At 42.5% G+C, this 24504-nt stretch overlaps 1 protein-coding gene across 23 annotated transcripts in view; it reads right to left on the bottom strand.

Annotated features, from left to right (window-relative positions):
• Nucleotides 1-17564, bottom strand: part of NRXN1 (neurexin 1) — a 730254-nt gene extending 712690 nt beyond the window's left edge. For all 23 annotated transcript variants that reach the window (XM_037405538.1, XM_037405537.1, XM_037405535.1 and 20 more), the window contains exons 1-2: nucleotides 17473-17564; nucleotides 12250-13752 (exon numbers count right to left, since the gene is read on the bottom strand). In XM_037405538.1, the coding sequence (XP_037261435.1) occupies nucleotides 12250-12988 (739 nt within the window). In that variant the 5' untranslated portion in view covers nucleotides 12989-13752; nucleotides 17473-17564. The remainder of the gene's footprint in view (nucleotides 1-12249; nucleotides 13753-17472) is intronic.
• Between the last annotated feature and the right edge of the window lie 6940 nt (nucleotides 17565-24504).

Raw genomic sequence — 24504 nt, forward strand, 5'->3', positions numbered from 1 at the left:
TACGTTCTATCCCCCCCCTCCTAAAAATCCCACGGGGTTTTGGTCAGGTTTTTAAAGCCAGGTGTTTTCTGGGGGGTCATTCCTTACACTGTTCAGGAAACTGGCATCTTCAGGGAGCATGCCTGGCTAGGTATCCCAGAATATGCAGTGCTGATCACTCAAAGCTGTAATCTGAGGTCAGTGCGAGCTGTGTTTTGAAGCTATAGGTGCTTATAGTATGCAGGGCTATATGTCAAGCACTCAGAAAAAATTGTGCAGCCAGTACTAGTGAATGTTTTTACCTGCAGTCTCTCTTGCCTCAGTCCTCTATGACTCGGGCAATCACAGCATCTGTCATCTTACATGAGTGCTGCGGTGTAATTTTGAATATTTGCATAGCAGCTCACACACTGTAGTTATGAAAAACTCCTAAAAACCCAGGGAAAAATTAGTAATTTCTCCCCAGAGCTGCTTTGAATACGGACAATAAATAAGGCTCAGGGATACAAACTGAACAGCGAGGAGAAAACAAAACACTGAAGAATTTATTATCCAGACTACACATTGAATGAGGCAGAAAGCTCAAGGAAAAAGCTGTATATGATCATGTGATTAAAGACTATTTCATAATGGATACCCAGAAATGGATTAAATGAAAATTGTACTCTATCTTTTGTCCTGACAGTTCCTAACTTGTACGCACATGTTTTATTTTATGAACCTAGTAATATTCTCAGAGCACAGATTTTGAGTGCAGTATTTTCACACATGTTGGACTGACACCTATGACTTCAGTAGATTAGAGAAGCAGCAAACTGGCCATACTAGCTATGTTTTAAAAAGCTGTGCACTAAGTGGGTATCTAAGAACAACAAAAGGAGTGTGATGATCAATTCAAACATGCAGATGAAAAAAAATACATGACAGCCTATTTTCAAACAGCAAGTATTTTAATACAGGATAGGTCACCTCGGCAATGGGGGTGGGAAGTGGGGTTAAAATATGAAAAAAACCCAACCATTAATTCATAATTTTGTAAGGGAAAATTATGTTGCCAGTTCTTATTAAACCTGTAAACAAATATACAGAAATTAAAGAGCACAATAAGTAATTATTGTTGCTGTATAGGTGTGGGAATCAAGCAAGCCAAGCTTCTCACCAGTCATCTTTGTGCTGGCAAAATGTTTCTATGCATCTGAACAACAAAGGAAACTTCCATAAAGATTACAAAGTAATATTACATAGTATTGGCAAGATTAGGCTTGTTTGTTTCTTGATGTGTTGGGGTGTTTAATATTAATACACTTGGAAGATTTATTATTTTTTTTCTAACCAGAGGACCTGATTCTGATCTTACTCTTATTTTACAATGGCTTAATGTATCAGCTTCAAGAGGCATCAATCCTGATTTACACAGACATGAAAGGAGTACCAGGACAAATTATTTTACTCCATCAATTGACAGAGATTCTGCTGAGTGAGACAAATGTACAAAAGCAAAATATTTTAGAAATATTGTCAGAAAATAATATATACGATTTCTAAAGAAGTTTTTTTCTTCCAATTCCATTAGTTAATTAATTTCCTTAGTACTTCTTTCTTCATTCTATAATGATTGAAAGCTTAAGTCACTGAGAGCTCAGACTAGGCAAGAACCAAGTTTCCAAGACACAATTATGTACTATTTTCAAATTTCTGATGAAGCTAAGGAAGGGCAAAGCTGAGTAACATCAAAACCTGTACTCAGTTCACGTTATACATTTAGGTTATGCAGGGTGTAGTAAGCCCATATTAAAGTACAACATCAAAATAACTAAATATCTGTAAGTTCTCAGAGGTGTGCTTTTTGAGTTAGGTCTACCTCTGCCACAATAATACAGCATCGCTAACTGCTTTTGGATTTGGTTGGTTTTTTTTTAATGTGAATACAATGGAGAGAGAAGTTCCACTCTTAAACACAAGCAACAGGAAAGACAAAAGCCACAACTCATTGAAGACAGCTTTGCTTCTGAATTCCTGTGATGCCATCAACTTAGACTGCTATTTCTCCACTTCCAATAGATACATTTCTGGTTTTTTAATAAGGGAGATATGGGAAGGAAATTTTATTCACTTGCATTACTGTGCATGCTTCCAAGGTTTCAGATTTACAAAATCCACCAGCATGACTCAAGTATCACAACTGGTAATATGTGACTGAATAGCAGAGATTTGTTTAATCAGTCCCCTTACAAACTTGAATTATGTAGGTAGTTATAACGTGCAAGAAAGACCCTACTCATTTAAAGACTCCAATAATACTTAAAACAATGGGATCCAGCAAAAGGCAAGAGAATAGAGAAAAGTTCTGAATAGTAACAAATTTTTCGAACATTAAAAGTGTGGCTGTCAGTGGATTAATAATTACAACAGGTCCAAACTTCTATTACATTAACTTTTTTCTGTCATTGGAACTTTGTGTTGCTAAAACCTGAATAAGGAAGCGTGAAAATATGTTTCTCGTAACTTCAAACCTGATGTATGATTTGTTTAAATTTTGAGTTTCAAAATCTGTAATGTGGAAAACAAAAATAAAACCCGCTGTACTGATCAAGTGCACAACTTATTGTAATGCCAGACTTGGCTGCTCAGAGGAAAAAGCACACATTCATGGCTGGGTGATTAACTTTCGTCCTAGCTGCTCCTCCAAATACTTTGGACCAAGAACACTGACAAACCCCCAGAAATTCCTGGAAACTACCACAGCTGATATAGTATTCATGGAAGGCTAACGTAGATTTGGGTCAACAAGGAAATATATTCAAATAATTTTCTTTGTGGTGAACTAGTGGGAAAATGCCGATGTTTTCCTCATAACACTTAAGTCAGAATGTTCTGTGTAAGAATATGAAATCTGTCTTCAGAATTCTTCAGCAAATATTTAACCAAACCAGACAAATCTTTTGTATAATGTTGAATGACAGTCCACAATTTATTTCTGAAAAGTCTGTATGTTCTAAAAAACCCCACCATGTTCTTTGCAATGGAATAATATTACAGAAATTATTTTCCTGCAGTAAATATCACACAAAACAAACTTCACCGAGAATCAGGACCTGGGAAGTTCAGCAACGTTCATCTGAGAAGGATGTAGCAGGAGGGCATTAATCAGTTCCTAGAAAATCTATTTACAAACCCTTCTTATATCACCCCATGATGTCTCAAAATTTAGGTGACATACAGCTATTGGCTTAAAACTTCCATTTTCACCCATCTCTCTCTCCTCTGATGAGGAAAAATGGGAAGAAAGGCAAACTCTAAATAAGCAAAACTAGTAATCTCTCGGTCAGCACTAATATTCCTGGAAACTTCCTAAAGAAATCCCACTGCTTTCCTAGGGGATGATGTCATGTGAAGCATCTGTCAACCCCATTACAGATACTCACCTGAAACTCATTGTGCTTAGACATAGCAGTGTGTGCAGTCTGGAAAGAAGATGCAGGGTCTCACTAGCCTCTCCGCCTCTTGTCCCTGGGCCTCCCAGATTTTATAAATGTAAAAGGCAAAAATGGTTTTACAAATGTAAAATGCAAGCCTATTGCTGCATAACAATCAGCAGAATCCAAACTCATTTAGATCGCTTTTATCACTCCTGTATGATCAGAGCATGAAAGATAATGTCTTTCCTAAGCGGGCTGTAGAGCACTGTATTTTTTTACTAGCATTAGGGCCCAGTTCTCATATTTTTATTAAAAATTAATATTATCTTTGCATCACAAGACCGTAATTCATCCTAATGCTATTCATCATGGTTGTCCCCTAAACACCCATTGTACAAATGCAGATATCTGTGTGTGACCATTTTTGTTGTCACCTTTAGGAAAAAAGAATAGTCAGGATAAGCTTCTAAAGAAAATTACAATATTGAGATACAGATCTTCACCCCATGTCTGCTCACTAATTCCGTGATTTTCTATACACTTCTTAAAAAGAAAGTACATATGTTTTATAATATATACATGTAATCTTTTTCAAGGAGTCTTTTCTTAATGGAAATACCTCCTTTGACAAAAGTGTCATTTTCTAAATCTTTTGTTACAGCCAAAAAGCATTGAAGAGAAAGAAGATCAACATGAAGGTCATTCTGTATCAAAAATTAAGATGTAATTCTGCAACTTTGGAACTGTGACATACATCTCCAATTGCATAGTGTAATGTCAGTGACCTCCGTAAGGGCTGTACACATCTCTTAATCACAAAGAAGACATCACTGTGGGAAGAATCAGTTTACTTTCTCTGCCTTTAAACAACACAAAGCCCTTTCTCTAGATAAAATCACCAAAAAGTAAAACCTTTTCATGGCAAGACCTCGTGCGCTGTGCCACAGACTAAAAGCCACCTGCAACTTGCACACCTACACAGCACTGTTGGTACATAACACTTACAAAGGCAAAACACACCGTTCCACAGTTTGTAGTGGCAGCAACCGCAGAAGTGATTCTAGTGAACACTAGAATCTGCTTTTTTAGTAAAACAGTTTTTTCCAAAATTACAGAGTCCCTTAAATGTAAAACAAAATCAGTCGTAGAATTTACTCTTACAGCATGGTTCATAAGCATGTATTAAGTCAATGAATAACTATAATGACGATGATGATGGTAATAAATATCCAAATTTATGAAAAGTATTTTCTCTATAGATATTCCCAGATGAATACTACAGTCAGAATCAGCAGGTTATTTAATTTGCCCCAGATCTTCTCTGTTTTCATATTCCCACTTGAATAGTAAGTTCAGAATCAGCAGGTTTGCCCTAATTCTAAACTCGAATCAATAGGAATCCAAATTGATTCCAATGGAAAATGAAAACAGAATCCATTTTTTTCAGCTATCGATAGGGTGCTAAGTTTACTATTTATTAGGACCTAGCTAAATAGTTCCAGGTTCATAAACATAAACTCCATAGAATTAAAGAAATCTAAAATCCTACCATACAATCCTTTTCTTACAGATTGCTGCCAGCATACCTGTCTCTTATTTCTTTACAAGCTCAAACAAGGCAAGACTGAGGCCACCTCCTGCTTTCACCCCAAATTTCTCATTGAAAAGGAAAGAGAATGAAACTTTTCAAAAATTATATGATCATTGACTGGGAGCCAGAGCACTATCCTCAGATGTTAACTCTTAGATACTTTTACAGAAGCAAGGATGACTTTTGTACAAGTGTTATAACATTGCAAAGGATAAGAACTGTTATGACCATCAGAAGAACTGAATTGTCAAGGGAAAAGTGGTTGGCAGTTGACAAGCTACATCATTTCCAATACCCAGTCACACTTATGGAAAGCATGTAATGACAGACCAGTTGTGCACAAGAAAAAACACATTATTCTGAACACTTCATTATGGATAGATAGGCAGTGGGAATGGTGGCAACTTCAAGGCCAGCTGGTAAGTACCAGTTCTGTAGACTAAAGAGGTTGCACTACAGTACAAGGAGCTTCAAGTCTTGACTTCCCCTACTAGATCCCTAATAGGAAATCTGATCTTTCAGGTACCTGATGGCCTGGAAGAAAACCCTACCAAAAATTCTGTATGGACTGTCATTAGTTTAACTTTACACATGCAGGAGTGGAGTGAACTGGCTAGAGTCACTAAAAAAACCCAATGTCATCTCAAAATCATGTGGGTTTTCCTACTTTGTTCATTAGTTACTACAGGTATTTTGTGCATTGAAGTGCTCATTGACTCTACTGAGTAGACCAAGATTCAAGAGAACAGCTAGACAGTAGCTTGAACCCACCACATACAACTGCTTTTTAGTTTGGCAGAAGAGAACCTGAGCGGAATGGTTGAGTTCTGTGTATATGACAATATGATCCAGGCTGGTGAAGTGCTTCTGGTACTCTCAGATACCATCACCACAGTACAGAAGGAGAAAGTGTCATTGGAAAAAGTGCATATCTTTGTGGGAAAGAGCTAAATTATTTTGTAAAAGATTAAAATATGATCCCTGGTCAGCATAGAACTAAATAAAGGCATTGAGGTATTACGTACCCTGTCTTTGCTAGTCAATTCTATATATAACAACACAGTTAGAGGTATGTTTGGTACATTCCACCAAATCATTCCCTGAAAGAAGTATCGTTTGGTGTTTACAATTTACTGCTTGGGTACAACATGGTACGCAACACCTCAGAATGCCCTCCAGTATTCTGTAAAATCATGTGTTTATGAAATTATACAATGTTCCACTACAGCACAATAAACTAGACAAAGTATTTTTTCAGAAGCTGCTATGGCTTCATGCTTTCTGAAAGGAGAGAAAACAGCATATTAATTTCAACAAGAGAGATGGATGAAACTTTTTGTTTTAAATTTCCAACCAGTTTTGATATGTTTATTAAAAGAAGCATAAAACCTCAAAGCTGCATATGTTATCGTTAAGCCTCTACATAAAGCTCTTTCTATCAGGTACTACAGATGGTTTTACTCGCCATACTGTTTTCCCATTCCTATCCATCAGCTGGGTAATGATGATGGGATAAAATTGTAGGTTCTGTAATTCAGATGTTTTCCCACAACTGCTTGGCTAGTATCTACTGTTAAGACTCCTAGGGAGCCAACCTGCAGCTGAGACAAAAGATCGAGTATATTTGGACCAAAATGCCTGGAAGTCTTGAAGTGCAATTACATTAAAATATAGACAATTTTATTATATCATTTTGAAATACTGAATTAATATGACCAATCTGACACAAGGTCTTATGCTGCTAGATGTAAATTTTTCTAGCACGTTAGCATTCCGTAGTTTGCAATATAGCCTTAAAGTTAATGTGGACCCTGCATGTCAGCTAGGTACAAAGGGAAGCAATAATCTCACTATATAAAATATTATTGATCTGGGGTACTAAGATGTATGCTATGTGCGTAAGTGATCTTTTGGAAGTTTTTCAATACCAGCATTTTGAAAGGATTAGCAATACTCAACAAGTAGTCTTCTTAGAAGATAACATAAAACAGACTGCCAATTCCTAATTACCAGTGACACGGTATTTAAATTGCTGTGATTTTACATGAGGCAGATATTGAAATCAATATCCTACAATGCTGAATCCTGGCAAACAAAATAATATATCAAATTGCATTAGGAAACTGATGCAAAATTCTGCTTTAAACTGACATAAGGATTCTGTTTTCATGCGACTAAATGCAAGGGCCACAGATTTAACACTTTAGAAAGACTTTGGGATTATTTTACTATCTGTCCTCAAGATTCTACCCTGAAAACAAAGTCACTGTTTAAAAATACAAAATTTAGTGTTAAAATAATCAAATCATCGCTAAACGCAACGGAACCTTAACATAATTTCCCATGGATTTCTAGCCCTTCTCCTAAATCAACATCACCCCAGTGGCCATTGGCACTGGCAAGAAATTCAGCATGCAGAAGAAATACAGATCACGTACTAGAAACGCCTGTTGTAGATAAAGATTCTGAAGTGCAAATCAAAATGAAAGTTTTGCTCACAGTATTTACTAGCCCAACGTATATTTAGCTAACTGTTCAAGAAGGATAAAGACTGTGGTGGCTACTCTGTTGAGATTGACTTTAGGCAATGAATTCAACAGCATCTCTTTGAACTCAAACACATATCTTGCAAGAGATAATTAATGCCAAAATATGTTTATATGTTTTATTTAAGGCATAAGAGAATTAAATGAATTAAAATATGAAAAAAATTAAAAAGATATAAATATTGGATGACTTTTTAAAAAAAGTTAACATGGAGAAGCAAATGCACACGACAAAGATTGATGTAATATATTCAGAACCCAAACAAACAAGTCTAAATGCTGGCTAGCCTGAGACATCTGGAATTCTCTTCCTTAAAAATCACTTTCACAGTTCAAACCATAGCTGGCATCAAACTTCTGAATATCTGACAAGGAAGAATATCTCTTACAATGAACAGCTGCATGAACAGTCCTCATTTTTCTCACAAAACAGAAACTCAGTGGAACAGTTAAAATAAAATATGTTCTAAACGGGAATACTCTGAATTCATAGAGTAATCGTCTCCATAACATATGAATATTGAGGCAGGTAGGCAAGATATATTTTAAAAAGATAAATTATCCTGTATGCAGTTTTTTTCAAGAAGTTTCAGATACAGAAAAGCAGAAGAGCATGGAGTGACGAGAAGCTAGGGTTAGTGAGAAAATTCTCCCAGATCAAAGTGTGCTATGTGGGTTTTATTTCCTGCTTCAAATGTATCCACCTGCTTTCTCAGACAGGATACTAGACAAGGTTATTTTTATATAAATGAGGATGAAAGGAAATTTATACACATTTTTTTGTCTAAAGCCAGAGGCTCACTATTTGATTAATTTAATATTGAAAACGTGTGTGTGTGTGTGCTATTCCGAAGTTTGAACATAAGGAGTAAAATGAAAAGAGGAATATGGAGGCTCACTGATATGAATCATGTATTCTCCCCACCTTCTAGGACCCTGACTTAATTCACTGAAAATCCGATTTTAAAGATCAATCTTTTTAATTAACAGCTTTCCCTATCTCAGAATCAAGCCATACCAATTTGAGTCATTTCAGGGAATAATATAATTTTCACTGAACAGAAGATTGTGATGTATGTCAAAAATTCATCAGAAAACCGATATGACAATCAGGCTTTATTTTAATGCTAGTCTTATTTCTAACAAAATTTATCATAATTTTGTGTATTTACCTTCTGCTGAGTCACTATTACTATGTGAAATAATATTCCCTTGCATATATTCTCTTCTCAATAACATACCCTTTCTTCAGCACTAAATAGAGATTTTATTTTCTCTTTTAGAAGGCTCTTGTCCTCTACTCATAAGCACACGGACTCATTGACAACAGAACTGCTACAGATCACATTTATCAATACTCTGGACTGCACACCCTTGATACTCAAGCAAAATTCCGGTCCTTTTCCTGTGACTCATGCCAGAGCTCCCACTGACAAGAGTCTGAATCTTATTCGAGCAGAGGGCATGGCAGAAATATCAGATAGATCTGATTCTTTCCTAGCTTACACTGTTCTTAACGCTGGTGTAGTTCAGATAACACAAATGAAGCTACTCCTGATTTAGATGGGTAGAAGAACAGTTAAGCCTACCGGGGATAATGTATTACTAGGAGTTTTCCAAAACAAATAAGCTTGGCTAAACTTCATTCTTATAAGAAAATTTTACTTCAGGAAAAATTAATGAGATTTTCAAAGATGAAAATCTGAAAAGAAAACAAAAAAAATCCTATCAGATTTTTTTCTGAAAGTAACTTAAATTCTCTTAAAAATTGCATCCTCAGGCATGAAACTTTGACTCTAAATCAATTATTTCTAATCTCTCAAATGTGCAAGTCAGGACAGAAAATTTTGGAAAGGTTTTCTTTGTTGTTGTTGTTATTGATTCCTAAAGTCCTCATTATATTGTGGGACAAACTGTCGTCTCACCAGATTGCAGAGATGCTGAGCGACACTAAATCCAAACAAACAACAACAAAAAATTATAAAAATAATCCAAGGAAAATAGAATTTAATGACAATCTTTTACCTTTAAAGAAAAGGTAGCATTGTAAATGTAACCGGACATGCAGTTACAATTTCAAGTAAAAATGGAAAGTTGGGCTTTTTTCCCCATTTAAACTATTTTCAGTCAAAAAACAAGAGAAAGAGTGAAAACTCAAAAGATCCCTTCAGATCATTGCAGTCTGAGATGATTCTCCATCCTTCAGCAATGGCAATCGCTTACTAAGGTTTGTGGGAAATTTACACATCCCGGGAACAAAAGATCAGAATACAACAGTATAATTTCTAAGTTGGCTACAAAGAACAAAAAAACAGCCAGGGTTTCCTTCTTGGCAGACTTAATGGTTTTACTTGCCCTTTTGCCTTTTCTGTTCCTTTGCATATTAAATAATTAATAAAATAGTTGAACATCTTTCTTAGCAAATATGAGTAGCTACTAATCCCTTCATCAAAACCTGACTGATGGGAATTTCAGTTACTATCTTTTCTCAATCAACAGATATAAACTGTAGGACTAGTTCCATGTATATGGCTGTCAGTGGAAAAGTTGCCCCCTGTTTCAAATGAAATCAGAATCTGAATACTTTACTATCCTTCGTTGAGAGAGTACGCTAAAATTATAACTCTTTTTATTCTATATTTGTTCTATTATTCTATAAGGCTTCTCAGTGGTCAGCGGACACATGAGGGGAATCTTGATCCCACTGAGGTCAACTGTAAACCCACCAGTATTTACATGAAGCCAGCATTTCATCCTAAATTTTGGGGGTTCTAAATATTGTCATATTCTTATAAGCTCTATACATTTTAAATATATATAACATATATATGTATTTCAATAACATTCAATCTCAACATTAAAATATTCCTTAAAAATAGCTATTGAACTTATTATTACGTAAAGATTTTCTCTGTCTGATACTACGTGCAATTATATGAGTTTTTCCATATAAATATTACACGTTCAAAAGATCATCAAATAAATAAATTATGTTTTAATGTAAAGGGCATATAAATGCGTAATAATATATAAATTAACATTGTTGCTTTAACCAAGCTGCTGCATCTCATAATTTTCTCTTAGTTTACAACTCAAGGGCCTAACTCAAAGATGCTTAGACAACTCCACATTTTACATACACCTATATGTTATGTAGTACCACGTATTAAAAATTTGCATCCAAATATTAAACCCATTGATATGATCTTCTTAACATAAAAGATTTTTCATTTTACAGTTTCTGGGACTAGGTGCTATTGAAAGTACAACGCCTTATTTTGTGACACTATCATTTGCTCTTTACTTATTAAAAAATACTTTAAAATGCTAATAGGGTTTGAAATTTTTTACGAATGGCAGATGAGAGATAAACAGCTGATAAAGTAAACAGGATGCAGAATGACTGTAGCGTTTTGAGTATTGACAACTAAGGACAGAAGGTGTTACATAATAAAGCACAGTCACAAATGATGTTTTCTTTCTCATAATGAGTGAAATCTGATAGAAATGCTAAAGGCAAATTATTCAGCCATAAATGTCATGCAGCTACTCAGTGAAGATCTTCATTTGGCCTTGAAAATATCTTATTTATATTTACCTTTCATATTTTAAACCTAGGTCTTTGCTTTCCAATTTTGACATGAAAATTATATTTTCCTTCGATAACATTTGCTCTTATTTCACTCGTACACCTTTACGTCCTGTTCTAGGTACACAACATATGCAATTTCTATGCTTAAGGAGCTGCAAGCAATGGTACATTTACTAGCAAAACAATAATAATAATAATTAAAAAAAAGAAAAGACTCCTACATGCATCTGCAAAGTAAATGTTCACACTCCTTCCATTCGCCAAAAACAATGGGCACTGAATATGAATCTTATTTTACCCAGTGATTTATTTGTAGATGGGATTCAGGAAACTGCTGTTTTTCTAAGCTCCCTCTTCCTGGCTGCAACTGTTCAGTAATTTCGTGGTCTCGGAGTCCGTACTCCCCCCTTGCCCTTTTACATTCTTCCTGTCTGACTGGCATGGTGAATTGCTAAACACATTGCAAAGCAGTATCGTTCACATTCGTGTAAAAACATAATCCTCTGTTTAATCCCACTCCTCCCCAGTAACAATTTAAGGAATTCACAAATAAATCACTGATTTTATTTCATTTCAACAACATAGCAGAGGCAAGTATCAAATACAAAGTGGACTCTGGGTCTCCCCTACCCCACAAAAATAAACCCAGTTCATCTTTGCACTTAACCCAGTAAAATTCTCCCCGGTGGCGCTTTCCCCACTCCCAGAATTGCCACCAGCTGCTTGTGACAAGTGTGCCCGTGTCCCCTCTGTCAACTCCAGCTGAGTGTGATGTCGGCCACCCCCTCCCACCTGGCTGGCAGCTGGGACCCAGGACCCAGGACAACCCCAAATCGCACCCTGCCTCTGGAAGACACCCAAATAGAGTCCTCCTCCTCTTCCTCCTCTCACCCAGCCTCACAGAGAACAGAAGAGTGATGGCACCATGGCTGGCCACAGAGACACGTGGAGGACAGGGAGGGGAAGGTGGGAACAGGGGAGCCAGGAATGCGGTGGGGAAAGAGGGGAGGGAGGGACATCCACTCATACAGATGAAACTCCATGCAGGCCTGGCCTCCTACCCGACCCCTCCACAGAGCAATGGGGAGGGGGGCCATGGGGCGAGCTGAAATGGCACCTTACCTTCGCTGCAGTCCTTCCCCCGGAAGCCCGTTTGGGAGCAGTCACAGACGGCCTGGTCGTTGAGCACGGAGCAGACGCCCCCGTTGAGGCAGACGTCCTCCCTGGCACACAGGCGGCTCTGCTCATCATCCAGCCTCACCTCCTGGCTCTCCACCGGCGACGCCTGCGTGTAGTTGACTCGGACATCCGTTATCCAGCCCTTGAAGGGCTCCCGGTCCTTGACAGAGGAGAGTGTCAGCTTTAGCGTCGCTGACCGCAGCTCTGGCGGGAGGCCTCCTAAGAAAAGCCCACTGAAGACAGTCATGTCCCGCCGCTTGGACTTCACCTCCACCCACTTGGCCTCGGCCCGGTCAATGATCAACGTCGTGTTCTTGAAGTGGCGGCGGATGACGACGGCGTGCCAGAGGTTGTCATTGACTGCCGTGTCGGAGAGCAGGGTGGCGGGCTCAGCGCAGAAGATGGAGAAGCTGAGCTGCAGCCGCCCGCCCTGGGTGAGGATGAGCTCCAGGAAGTCGCAGAAGCCCTCATCATCGAAGTAGAGCACCAGCCCGCTGGAGCTGCGCGTCTTCATGTTGAAGCTCATCTCGCTCTCACAGCAGGCATTCCACTTGGGGAAGCGGGTCCACTGGCCCTCCGCCCCCGGGAACTCCAGCCCGCTGCCCAGCTCAGCCCAGCAGCCCAACAGCAGGGCCAGCCAGAGCAGCAGGCAGCCCCCGCGCCGCACCAGCACCGCCCCCATCCTGCGCGGCCTGGGGCGGGCGAGCGGGGCGGCAGGGCTGGCGGGGGGCGGCACTAGGGCCCCGGTGGCAGACAGGGTAAAATCTTGGTGGGCACTGGCTAGGCTGGGAGGTTCAGGCACGCTCACCCCCGCCCCGGGTGCGGGGGTCACGGCGGGGGACTCCCCGGGGCGGGGGGCTGCAGGCACTCTATGGGGTGGGGTTGGGTGGGGGATGCGATCAGGGGCCACTGGAGGGGACCTGCGGTGCAGGGAAGGCGCCGTTGGGTCTCTTCACTGGTCAGCTGGGATTTGCAAAAGGTGTCCAGGGGCAGGTGAGTCAGCAGAAATTCTCCCCAAAGCCAACATTACCAAACCGGGAGAAAAACCAAGATCGGTGGCAAAACCCTCCTCCAAGCGGATCCACCAGCTCGGCAAGACTGTAGCAATATCCCGGCGTGTGCGCACCTCTTTTTACATCCTCTCCACCAGCTGTAGTTTCCCAGGAAGCCAATTACTGATCCCAGCGCTGCCTCCCTAGGACGGATCCTCTTGTCATATCACGGAGTGTCTGCCATGGTGCTGGAGCAGCGTCAGCAGACGACAGGACTCATCACTCGTGGTTTCCTGAGCTGCCTCGATCCCAATGGGGTTGAAACCCAGAAGCTGTCAAACAGCCGAGTGGCTACTTGACATGCAAAGCCTGACAGCTCCTCTTCTGTTTGCTTGCAAAAGGCCACGGCTCAGATCCAGGGGGGTGATTTTCCTCTATTGTTTTTGTTTCTAATCTGCAATGAATTGAAACAGAATAGTATGAAATGATGACTAATAACATGTAAATCATAAAGTTGATAAATAGCAGACATTTGTGATTAATTTTTCATTTCAGCTGCTGTTCAACATTAGAAAAATGAACTGCTGCTGTAATTTTGGAGTTACTGAGAAATCATAACAACTTGCAGCGCTATACCTAAATCTTAATGTTATATGCTTATACTAGATTACACTTTTATGGTATAATCTATACGTAAACTACTTACCTTTCCAAAACTTTCTAATATTTTAGCAGCATGTTTTATTATTACAAGGACGATGTTAAAAAGAAAAGGGGGTGTTTATTCTGCAATTTGTTTTGTTTATGGAAATAGCTGGCACTTGTGAAGCTATAGGGTCCTATTCATGCAGACGATGCTACCAAGCCCAGTTCTAGTTCTTTCTAATACAGCTCAAAACCATATAAAGTGGACAGAGCTCCCAGCAAGAACTGGCAGACTTCACTGTAGATGGCACACCTACTGGTTTATTTTCATGGGATGAGGAAGAATTGCGATGGTTTCTTAGAAGGCTTTTTGAAAATTTCAAACCACATTTTTCTCTGTCCCCTGGTTTCTTTTGCAGCTGATATTCTCTGTTAAGGCAGGGAAAATCCAACTCAAGCCAGCTCTGATGCTGACATTATTCACAATGCAGATCAGCTAATCCCAGGTGTTAGTCCTCTGAAATGGGTTGCAGTATTATTTTATGTATGTTTACTCAGCTGCCCTTATTTAAGAGGACAACTCCTCATTTTAAAAATAATACATATACCACAGTTCACTCTCTTCCTCTGAAGAGGTCTCTGCATTCAAAGCATTTCAGCAGAGAGGCTCCCCTCTCTGTTTTTTCTCCCCCAAGCCGCTATATCTTTTCTGGAAGGTGTGTATTAGCAGCTCTCTCCTGATGGAGGAGAGGATCTCCAACACCTCCCTCACCCACTGCTTCCCCTTCACCTTCCTCCCATTTCTTAGCTGGCAGCACTCCGGCAGGCAGAATATCGTGTCCAGAGCTTTTGCAGAGCCCCTTGCTGGGCTGGTGTGCGTGTTTGTGCGTGCGGAGAGGGGGCAGAGACGAGCCTGCCAGGGTGAAACCTGCTTTAAAACAGGCACACACCTCAGCTGCCTGCACCTGACACGTTCAGAGCTGCTAAGTCACCTCCTACTCTCTCTTTATATTTAATTTCATCCCTCTAAATGTCAACACATTTATTTTTATTATTTGTCACACGCGAGGTGGGCAAGAGCAGTGAAAGGCAGGCAAGGAGAACCCTCAAACTTGGTGGGCAGAGGCCAACCATGCCCAACCAGAACCGGGCAGTGCAGAGCCCCCAAGTTTCCCCCCCTCCCCGCCCTCCCTGCCCCCCAGCAGCAGCCACCGCTCGCAATACCGCTACCAGCCGAGGGATTTCAGGCAGTTCCTCTGCAAAACGCGGTGCCCGGAGCCGCCGGCAGCCCCGCTCGCTAATTAGCACCGTTCTGGGGCCGGCGGTGGCTGCAGGCAGGGGCGACGCTCGCTTACGGCACCGCGCCGAGCCGCTCCGGCCTCAGCACCCTGGACAGCTCCGCCCTGCGCGGCCCGACGGGGCCCCCCGCTCCCCGCGCCCGCCGACCGCGCCGCTCCGGGCAGGGGGGTGTCCCGCAGCCTCCCCACCCCCCTGGGGTCGGACACGGGTGGGAGCCACCATATGCACGAGTGGGGAGCCCGTGTGGGTGCACCAAGGGGCGGGGAGGGGGTTTGCGGGCGGTAGCCGGGCCCCGCTGCGGCGGAGGGGATGGCGTGGCTGGGGAGCGGGATTTGGGGTGCGTGGGGGGCTGCGGAGGGCTGGGTGCGGGGTGGGGGTGTGAGACACGGCGTGGGTTCCCGGAGGGTGGCGTGAGAAATGACTTGCAAGGAGCAGGTTGCGTGGAAGGGGAAGGCGAGAGGGGGGTCCGGGTGCGTGGAGGAGCGGGGTGGGGGGGGGGGGGGGGCGCTGCACGTCGGTATGTGGGGAAGGGGCGCGGGATAGCGCGTGGGTGTGCGTTCACGAGGGTTACTGGGTAGCTGGGACCGGGCCGGTCACTCGCGGGAAGCGGTGGGTGGGGAGGAAATGCGGGGAGGGGGGCGCGGGGGGCGCAAGGTGCGCGGGGCGGGAGTCGCGGCTGCGTGAGCGCAGGGCGCAGGGGCGGGCGGGTGCCAGGAGGAGCCCGTGGTGTCTGCCGGGGGGTGGGGGGCGCAGGAGAGGAGGGAGGGAGGGAAGCCGGGCAAGGACGCGCGTGAGTGTGAGTGTGAGTGAGTGTGCGAGTGCGCGCCCGCCCTGCGTGCCAGAGCGATCCCTACAGGTGTCCGCGGAGAGCCGCCGAGCGGGGATCCCACCTCCCGAGGATCCCGAGATCCCATCGCGGGAGCATCCCTGCCCGCTGCCTGCCTCTGGCTGCGGCGCCTGCCTGCCCCTCTCGCTCACACACACGCAGCAGCGGCATGGGGGAGAAGGAGAAAGGCAAAAGAAAACGGGGGGGGGGGGGGGGGGGGGGGGAATGGAGAGGGGGAGAGGAAGGGGGATAAAAAGAGGAAAAAAGGAAACAGAAAAAAAAACAGAGAGGGAAAGACTGAAAAAGAAAGGAGAAAGACCCCAGGACAAAACCCCCTAAACAATTGCTTATTTATTACTGCCGATATAATTCACACACTGTCAATAAACAGCACAGTCTTGTCTAGTCATTTCCAAAGCAGAGGGACACTTCCATTCTCAGAAGAGGACAATTTATTAACATATATCTCTCCAATGGGCTCTTAGGTACCAGACATCCCTCCCAGCAATGTATATATGTATACACATGTATGTAGCGAGAAATATACACAAACCAACACAAATGCAGCTATTGCATTCAGCGCCTCGCCGGTGAATTAATATGCTTCTCCCACCCCTCTACAACCATCTTTTTTTCTTCGAAAATTATGATTTAGTCACAGGTGCCCCGATTGAGCCTTTTTAAATTAGAAAAAGGGAGAGAGAGACACCCATAGGTCAATAAATCCTTAATAAATGCCAGGTCTGTTGGCATGCACAATCCTTGGCAGAATCCTTATCGGATGAAATACACAGCATTGTCTCTGGGCGCGGGGAAGACCAGAGAGTTCACAAATTACCGGATGAAATAAAAGGATCTGAAAAACAACCTTGCTGCAGCCAGAGGAAGAAGCGCTCTAATTCAAAAGCAGACTTAACAGCATCATTAATCTTTTCCTTTCATTTCTACGTAATTTCTAGAATCAAATTCTTTCCTAAGCGGCTGAAATGATCGATTTTGCTACCCTCCCAGCCTACAGATGTATTTATTTTAATAGGCTTATTGATATCATTTCTACCTCTTCCAAAACGCATACCATCAGCAGGAACCCGAACAGTTTGAAACACGTACCGAGGAAGCCGGATGCCCTCTTTCTTCTGCCTCACAATAGAAAATGTCCCGAATTACCAGCGCACCCCCCGCGCAGACCCCTCGCCTCCTCCACCCCGTCGCCGATAAATAACAGTAATATTGCGATAGTCATCCCCACCGCCGCCCCGGCTTCGCGTTCCACCCAGGCACCTCACGCCAGGGAAAACATGCAGCAGATCGATCTTATTCCTTAAGTCTCACAGACCCCCTCTCCCCTCCTCCTCCTCCTCCTCCTCCCGCCTTAGCAAGGGATAATAAATTACCGCATCCAACCTTTAACTTCTCCCTCCGCTCCACCATCTCCTCTCTTCGCCATCTACCTCTCCACAACGCCGCACGCAAACCCACCAGCCTCTCGCTGCTCCTCCTCCTCCTCCTCCTCCTCCTCCTCCTCCTCCTCCTCCTCCACCTCCTCCGCCGCCGCCACCGGCTCCCCCGCGGCAAAGCGGGGCTCGTCCTCCGCGGCTGCGCTCCGCCCGCGCTGCGGACGCGCCTTACCTGCGCGGGGGCCGCGGCCGGGCCGGGGCCGGCACCGGGGCTGGGGCTGCCTCTGCCGCTGCCGGCGGAGCGGGCGCTGCTGCGGGTGCGCGGCAGCAGCGGCGGCGGCAGCGGGCGGGGGCGGCCGCCGGGAGCGGGGGGGGGCGGTGCCGCTGCGTGACGCCGCCGCGCCCGTCTGCCCGCCGGGGGCGGCGCCGCGATCGCTGCAGCCCCCGCCCCGCCCCGGCTCCCGGGGGACGCGCCGGGGGCGGTGGGGGGCCCGGGGGTCCCCGAGGTGGGGACACACACGCGGGCACACCCCGGGGCGCTGGCTGCGCTGGGCTGGGGGGCCGGTGCCGCCGGACGGCGGGGGCGCGGCTGCGGGGGAGGAACCCCGCGGGGGCTCGCAGCACCGCTGCCAGCGCCCCCCCAAACTCCTCCTGCCTTGCTTCACTTTTTTAATTGTTGTTGCTATTGTCGGTGCTGTCGGTCTCCCAGCCCCCTCACCCCTCACCTCGCCGGGTTCTGCACAGCGGGAAGATGGAGGTATGGACGCCAGCAGGGCGCGACCCTGGAGGAGCCCAGGAGCCCCGGGAGCAGCGCCGGGACCCCCCGCTGCTGCGGGTGTTGCACTCCACCTGCCGCCTGGGTGTTGCCTCCAAATGGTCGCAAACTCTTCGAGAAATGAAAGGCTCCTCCAGATCCATGTGGAGAGTGCCTGACCGTGCCAAACACCGGGTTCTGGCTGGTTGGTGGCCTTCGAAGTCTGTGCTCAGTCGCCTACAGAAAGGTGATGACTTGATCCTAAGGGATTTGCATGGCACCTTAGCCAAGGTTCTGGCAACTTTTGGAAAAACAGTGTGATGTTTGTCACGCTAAGAGTCACAAGAGCACTCCAGTATTGTGCATCCCAGAATTTTTCTAGCATGCTCTGTGCAACCATACTTTTTGTTGTCCATAATGTGAACGTAGCAACTTAGCTTTGAACTGAAACTTCAGAAATAATGTAAAAAAAAGTTTAAAAAAAGCCCCAACATTCTGCCACCACAGTCCCAGAGGACTTAGCCTTACGATATTATTTTTTTTTTAAATGATGAAGCAGGCTTCCTCGCAGATGACAAGTTTGATGAGGTAACCAAGCAACATGTTAAGTAATGAGAATTGCTAGATATGCAATGTATCCTCAGTACTTACAGCATAATCAGACATCCCTTTTGTTCAGCCAGATGATATCCGTATCCAGTTATTTTCAAATAGAGTGAGAATTTCTCTCGACAGTTCTAGTAACTAGACCTGTGTAAGCAGAGCAAGGAGCAAGTATCTCTTCTGCTATGAAAAGCATATAAATTGTAGGCTGCAACATGATAAGTGAGACACATTTTTAAAGAAGCAGAATTGTAACCTGATAGGACTTAGTATTTAGTGTGTGCACGTGTGTGTGGATGTGTATAATCTAAAAAATAGTATTGGCTCACTGTGGCCTCGTTTTTATTATGCTTATGATGAACACGTGGTAAAGCTTCTTACCCTCTGTGATGGGAAGTGTCGAAGCCAAAGCCCAGTCCTCCCTGGGAACGCTGGCACAGCGGGAGGATTCTTCCACCTTCAGACTGGGGGACAGCTCAGTTACTCCAGCTATAGCCAGAGGATGTTCGTGTTCCTCTAAATCTGTCCGTAGTAAGAAGCCTGCCACAGTGATAGCAGCGTTGGGAAGAGCCTGCGTAGAAATAAAGCAATGAGCCATTCAGTGAGCCAGGAAAATAGAGGGAGATTTAGGGAGAATACAATTTCCTTAATTTAACAGTGTTTTTTTTCACTGAGTTTTAGAAGAACGTATTACTTTTGTCATTCTCGGCAATTGTTGCAGCATATGGTGTCATAGTTGATTCATTCTGAAGCAGCACACACAAAAAAAAAAAAAGAAGAAAAAAAAAAATAGAGGAAGGGAAAAAAAAAAAAAAAGAAGAGGCATGACTTCCAAACCATCTCTCTTTGTAGGTCTTTCAGCTTGACAAACGTATGGAATATCTTGTAAGCAGCAAAGCAGCACATGGCTTTACAGCAACCTGACTTTCTTCTGCATAAATTAACGTTCTGTTTTATACCAAAATATTTATAGGTTTTGAAAAGTAAAGAGATAAAAGTAGCAATGATATTCTTGGAAACAAACCAATCATATTTTCTGTCAGAGGAAATGCAGTACATTACCCAACTTGCAAGCCTGAGACCTTTTGGAGGGATATATATTGTCAGAACAAAGTGACTTTGAGTCATTAAAAAGTACACATGTGAAATTGTCCCACAGTTGTAATTTTAAATAAGAGATTTGTTGGCAAGCTGAAGTGAATGCTGGAGCTGTCTCTGAGGCACGCACATGCAGTTGGCATGGCTGTCAGAGCTAATAAAAAAGGAAGCAATCAGGCAAGGAGGTGCAGAAGAAAAAAGAATGATTCTGCTGAGACACCCCCCCCACCCCCCCCAATTAAAATCAAACTGGAGGTGCTTCCAGAGAGCGCTGGTTAACTGGGCAGACATGAGAAAGATATGTGAAGGGAGAAAGTTATTTCTGGGACAGAGACAGCAGTATTTTTTTAGAGGTTTGAAAGAGAGAAAACCTGTTTCTTTGTGGAAGTGGTCCAGCTTAATGTTTGATAATGGGGTGACTAGTTCTTTGGGGTATGTCAGAGCTCTGTTCTGGTTACCATCGCTCCACATACGCCTGGCATCTTTCCCTTCTTTGGGGCTATCATGCTAATCCTTCTATACCAAACCGAAACTTGGAGAAGAGCTTCAGACCCACTAGGAAGTTGACCCTTCACATGTTTGCATACAAGTTTTTTTAGAGGACAGCCAGTAATGCTTTCTTGAACAACTCAGTGATCCCTTTTGAGCTTGGCCCCGAGTGAAGAACAGGCAGGGGACACAGATGTGCAGCAGCACTGATGGAGCAGCGTGCCATTGTCTGTGTCTGGGTACAGCCAGGGACGTTTACAGAGATATGGAGGAAGAAAGGGGTAATTTCTGCCTGTTAATTGCCATATTACTGAGCAATCTCAGCTGTGGGTGAAGGGTGAAGAAAGTATAGGTAAATCTAAAGTAAGAAGAATTTTAAAGATACTTGTCTTGGAAGGAAGCACATGACATAAGTCCTCGCTTGCTTGGTTCAAAATAATTGAAGAAAACTTTGGAGTTCTTGAAGATCATGAAGTAAAAGAGCGACGAAACTGTACGGTTCAACAAAATGAATTGCAGCAAATAATCAAGTACAGTGCTGGGAGTAGCTGGCTGAGACATCTGTTTGAATCCAGAAAACAGAACTGAGAGAGGCAACTAACTATGTGTGGATTGGATTTTATAGTTTCTCCAGATAATGCATTTTTTGAACTGCCATATACCTAACTTTGGAGGATTAAGGTGTCAAAAACTTGCTTAAAACCAGTTCTGAATGGAGAAATAATAAAGGAACATACTTACGAGGATTTAAAATATTTATTGATCTTATACTCAGTACTGGCATTTAATTATATTTCCAAGTTTTCTGCTGTTTCACAAGGTAACAGCTGTGTTTAGTGACATAATATTCTAGTCACAAAGAGAAGACTAGAGACTCATATAGGTGGCTTTTGGGCTCCAGAAGTAGTTTTGTCCAAAGAAAACAAACACAATCAGAAAATGTGTAAGTATACCTGAGGATCAGAAGGTATTTGTGGACTCCTGTAAGTTCAAAATCTCAGCTGACCACAAACCATTTCAAGGCTTACAGATGTTTTTCCTTGGAAAGAAGTACTTCCTTGTATTTACTCTAATATTGGAAATAAGTAACACCTTGCTGAAGATCCCTATTTGATCCCCAAGATTAAAATTCAGAGATTAATTATAGCTTTAGAGATTAATGTAGACACCATTTTTTTTTTTTTTTTTTTTTTTTGGCCTGGTAGCTTCATTGCAGGGAATTGCTTAAAGCACTAAGAAAAACTCAACTGCTTAATAGTTCAAAGCATAAACATAGATGCTTTCTACATATATGAAAAATGTCTGAGACACTGAACTAAAAGTTTTGTTACTTACCATGAGTTGCATATCCAACCTGTGGTTTTTTTTCATTAAATGAGAGGAAAAGTTGATGAGTGTGAAGGTAAATGTATTACAACATAATCATCATAGAGGAAAATGTAGTGTGAAGAATACAGGAGCTACTAAGACCTCAAAAATCCTTAAAGTGCATTTAAAAAGACATCCTTAGTGACAAAAAACTATAGTCTGATGGCTTGAAGTCTCAGAGCTGAAGATACAGTACACTTTCACACATACCAGTTCTAACTCCTGTTGGGCACAAGGCTTGACTGATGGGCACAGCAGTATGCATCGCCAGGAGAAATCTATAATGAAAGACCCCGTATTAGCTCTTCTGAGCTGTACAGAAACTCATTTATCAGCTAGCCCTGTTGATGAAATCTTCAGTGGGTTTCAGAATGGATTATGATATGAAACAAGTAGCAATGGTTTTCTCACCAAAGCTCCATGAAGAAATCAAAGTGGTGCAAAATGTCCTTCTCAATATATATATCTGGGTTTGGCAGCCTGTATCAGTCAGCTGGGCAAAGCATGGTGAAACAGAGAACTGTTAAATCAACTGCTTCCAAAGTGCATTTGGTTTGGTATTAATGCTGTTAATAAGAAGGTGGTTGTAGAATTTTCTTTATAGAAGGAATTGGTAGGATTGATATGAACATCAACGCTGTGAATTTTTTGTAAAATTGGAAGTCACTCTCATATTAAAAATCTTTCCAATTTCAAAAGAAACCCGTATGTTCAGATGTCAAAAAAGTGATTATATTCTGTGAATCTTTATGTGGTAACATGACATAACATATACCAAATATTTATGCATGCAGCACATACATTTCAAGGCCATCCTTATAGGTTAGAGCTTAAGAATACACATAAATAACATGCGACTAAATGCCTTTGATTGCAAAAATAGGAGGAGCTAGATCAATCTAGAATAGCTAAGCCTGCTTCAGTTTAAATGTTTGGGTTTTAATGTCTTAAAACAGTTTTTAAGCAGTAAAGTATAGGCAATCCTTTAGATAAGGAGAGTTGAAGAGAACAGAAAACTGTTGTGTGTTGCCATTGAGTGGACAACAGTCACCAAAAGAACTTGGAAACTTGTGTCATCCCACAACTGTCTGTGGGATCACTTGCTTGAAAGAAAGGTGTAAGAAATCCCAGTGTAATCAGATGTGGGGTTAATATTTTGTTGCAGTCTCCAGGGTAGATTATTTTAAACCCTGATTTTTTTTGCTTACTATTTCTTTCAAAAAACTCTTGACATTTAACAGTGTTTTATAAATGTTGCTCATATAATTTCCCATAATTCCTTTAAAAATCTCGCTAAATTCCTACTCCTATGAATCTGATGTAATTCATATGGAATTTATATGAATAGCATTTGTGTGTCATTTGTATAAATTTCCATGAAATCCATTCCTCAGCACCAGTCATCACCTTCCTCGTCCTCTTTGCTAAGGTCACAGAGCTGTCTAGGTGTATCGGTGTTTTCAGGACCCGTATGTGTTAGCAGAGCTTCTGAATAGTCTCTGTAGTGTGTGGCCCAGGGTAAAAAACAGGGTCTTTTCCAAAGACCTCGCAAATTGCAAACCAGCCTTATAGCAAGTCCGTAAGGCTGGCAGAACAACAGGATGTTCTAGTGTAATCTGTCAGTGTGCCCGAATCATAGCTGTAGTATGCAAATTAGCAGAAGCAATCAAAGAAATTGCATCTTGCACAGCTGCAGGATTGGGTCTTACACGGGAACTTCCCTCGAAGGTGCTGAGTGCCCTCAGCTCCCACTAACCGCTAATGCGGGCTGAGGGTACTAGGAAGAACTTGTCCCATTTTGAATCAAGCCCTTTGATAGCTTCAAGAAAATCTCTGATTATAATAATTTGTTTTATAATGTGTCACTCTACACTTATGAAAAATGAGTATACTTGCTATAATTCAAGTATTCTACAGATACTTAGCTGTACTAAAAGTGTGCCAAGTATACTAAAAATATATTACTTTTCATAAGGGTATAATTTCCTAGTAATCAGAAGATATACTCTGATTCAAAAATTGCTATAATTGTTAATGTTGGTGAGAATTCCTAAGGCATCAAAGCAGAGGGATAGCTGTGGTACGGAGCTGCAGATAGGTAGTTGCAATCATCAGTGTTTAAACCACAAATGATGCACCTGCTGGAGAGATCCACTAAGCAAACACTGCAGTGTGCCACATGGCTCGTATTTTTACTCTTCAGGGCAGTTTTATTGTTGAGCTGCCTAGCTCAAAAAACCTTTTATTAAGAGAAGTGAGAGTTACCCTTTCCAGAAATTGTAGTATTAATTACTAGTAGTTTAAAAACTTGATTCAGTTTATTTCTCTTTAGTCCCCACAGTCTGTCTTGAGAGTCCTTAGTGTTATTGTTACATCTTACTAGTTACGTGCTCTCAACAGTGCAGAAGGCAGTGCTAGAGGAGGCAAGCAGGAATGAGAGAAGGGCCCGAAAGAAGGAGATTGGAAGATTGCAAAGGAGACAGGTTGGGCATGAAGGGTACTGTACACCAAGTGGTAAGAAAAAAGCAAGCAACCAACCAAAGTTAAAAAACCAAGAGCTGTTGGAAATGAAAAAAGAGGGCAAAGGAAGTGTGATGAGTAAAAACCACACAAAACCAATTAAAAGGCAAGTAGGTACAAGGAAAAAAATCAAAATTGCCTGACGATGGAACATTTTTGCCTGGGGTTAAAAAAGAAGTGATGAGGTGTAGGACAAACTGTAAATAC

Source organism: Falco rusticolus, chromosome 12 (assembly GCF_015220075.1).
Source record: "Falco rusticolus isolate bFalRus1 chromosome 12, bFalRus1.pri, whole genome shotgun sequence".
NCBI classification, from domain to species: domain Eukaryota; kingdom Metazoa; phylum Chordata; class Aves; order Falconiformes; family Falconidae; genus Falco; species Falco rusticolus.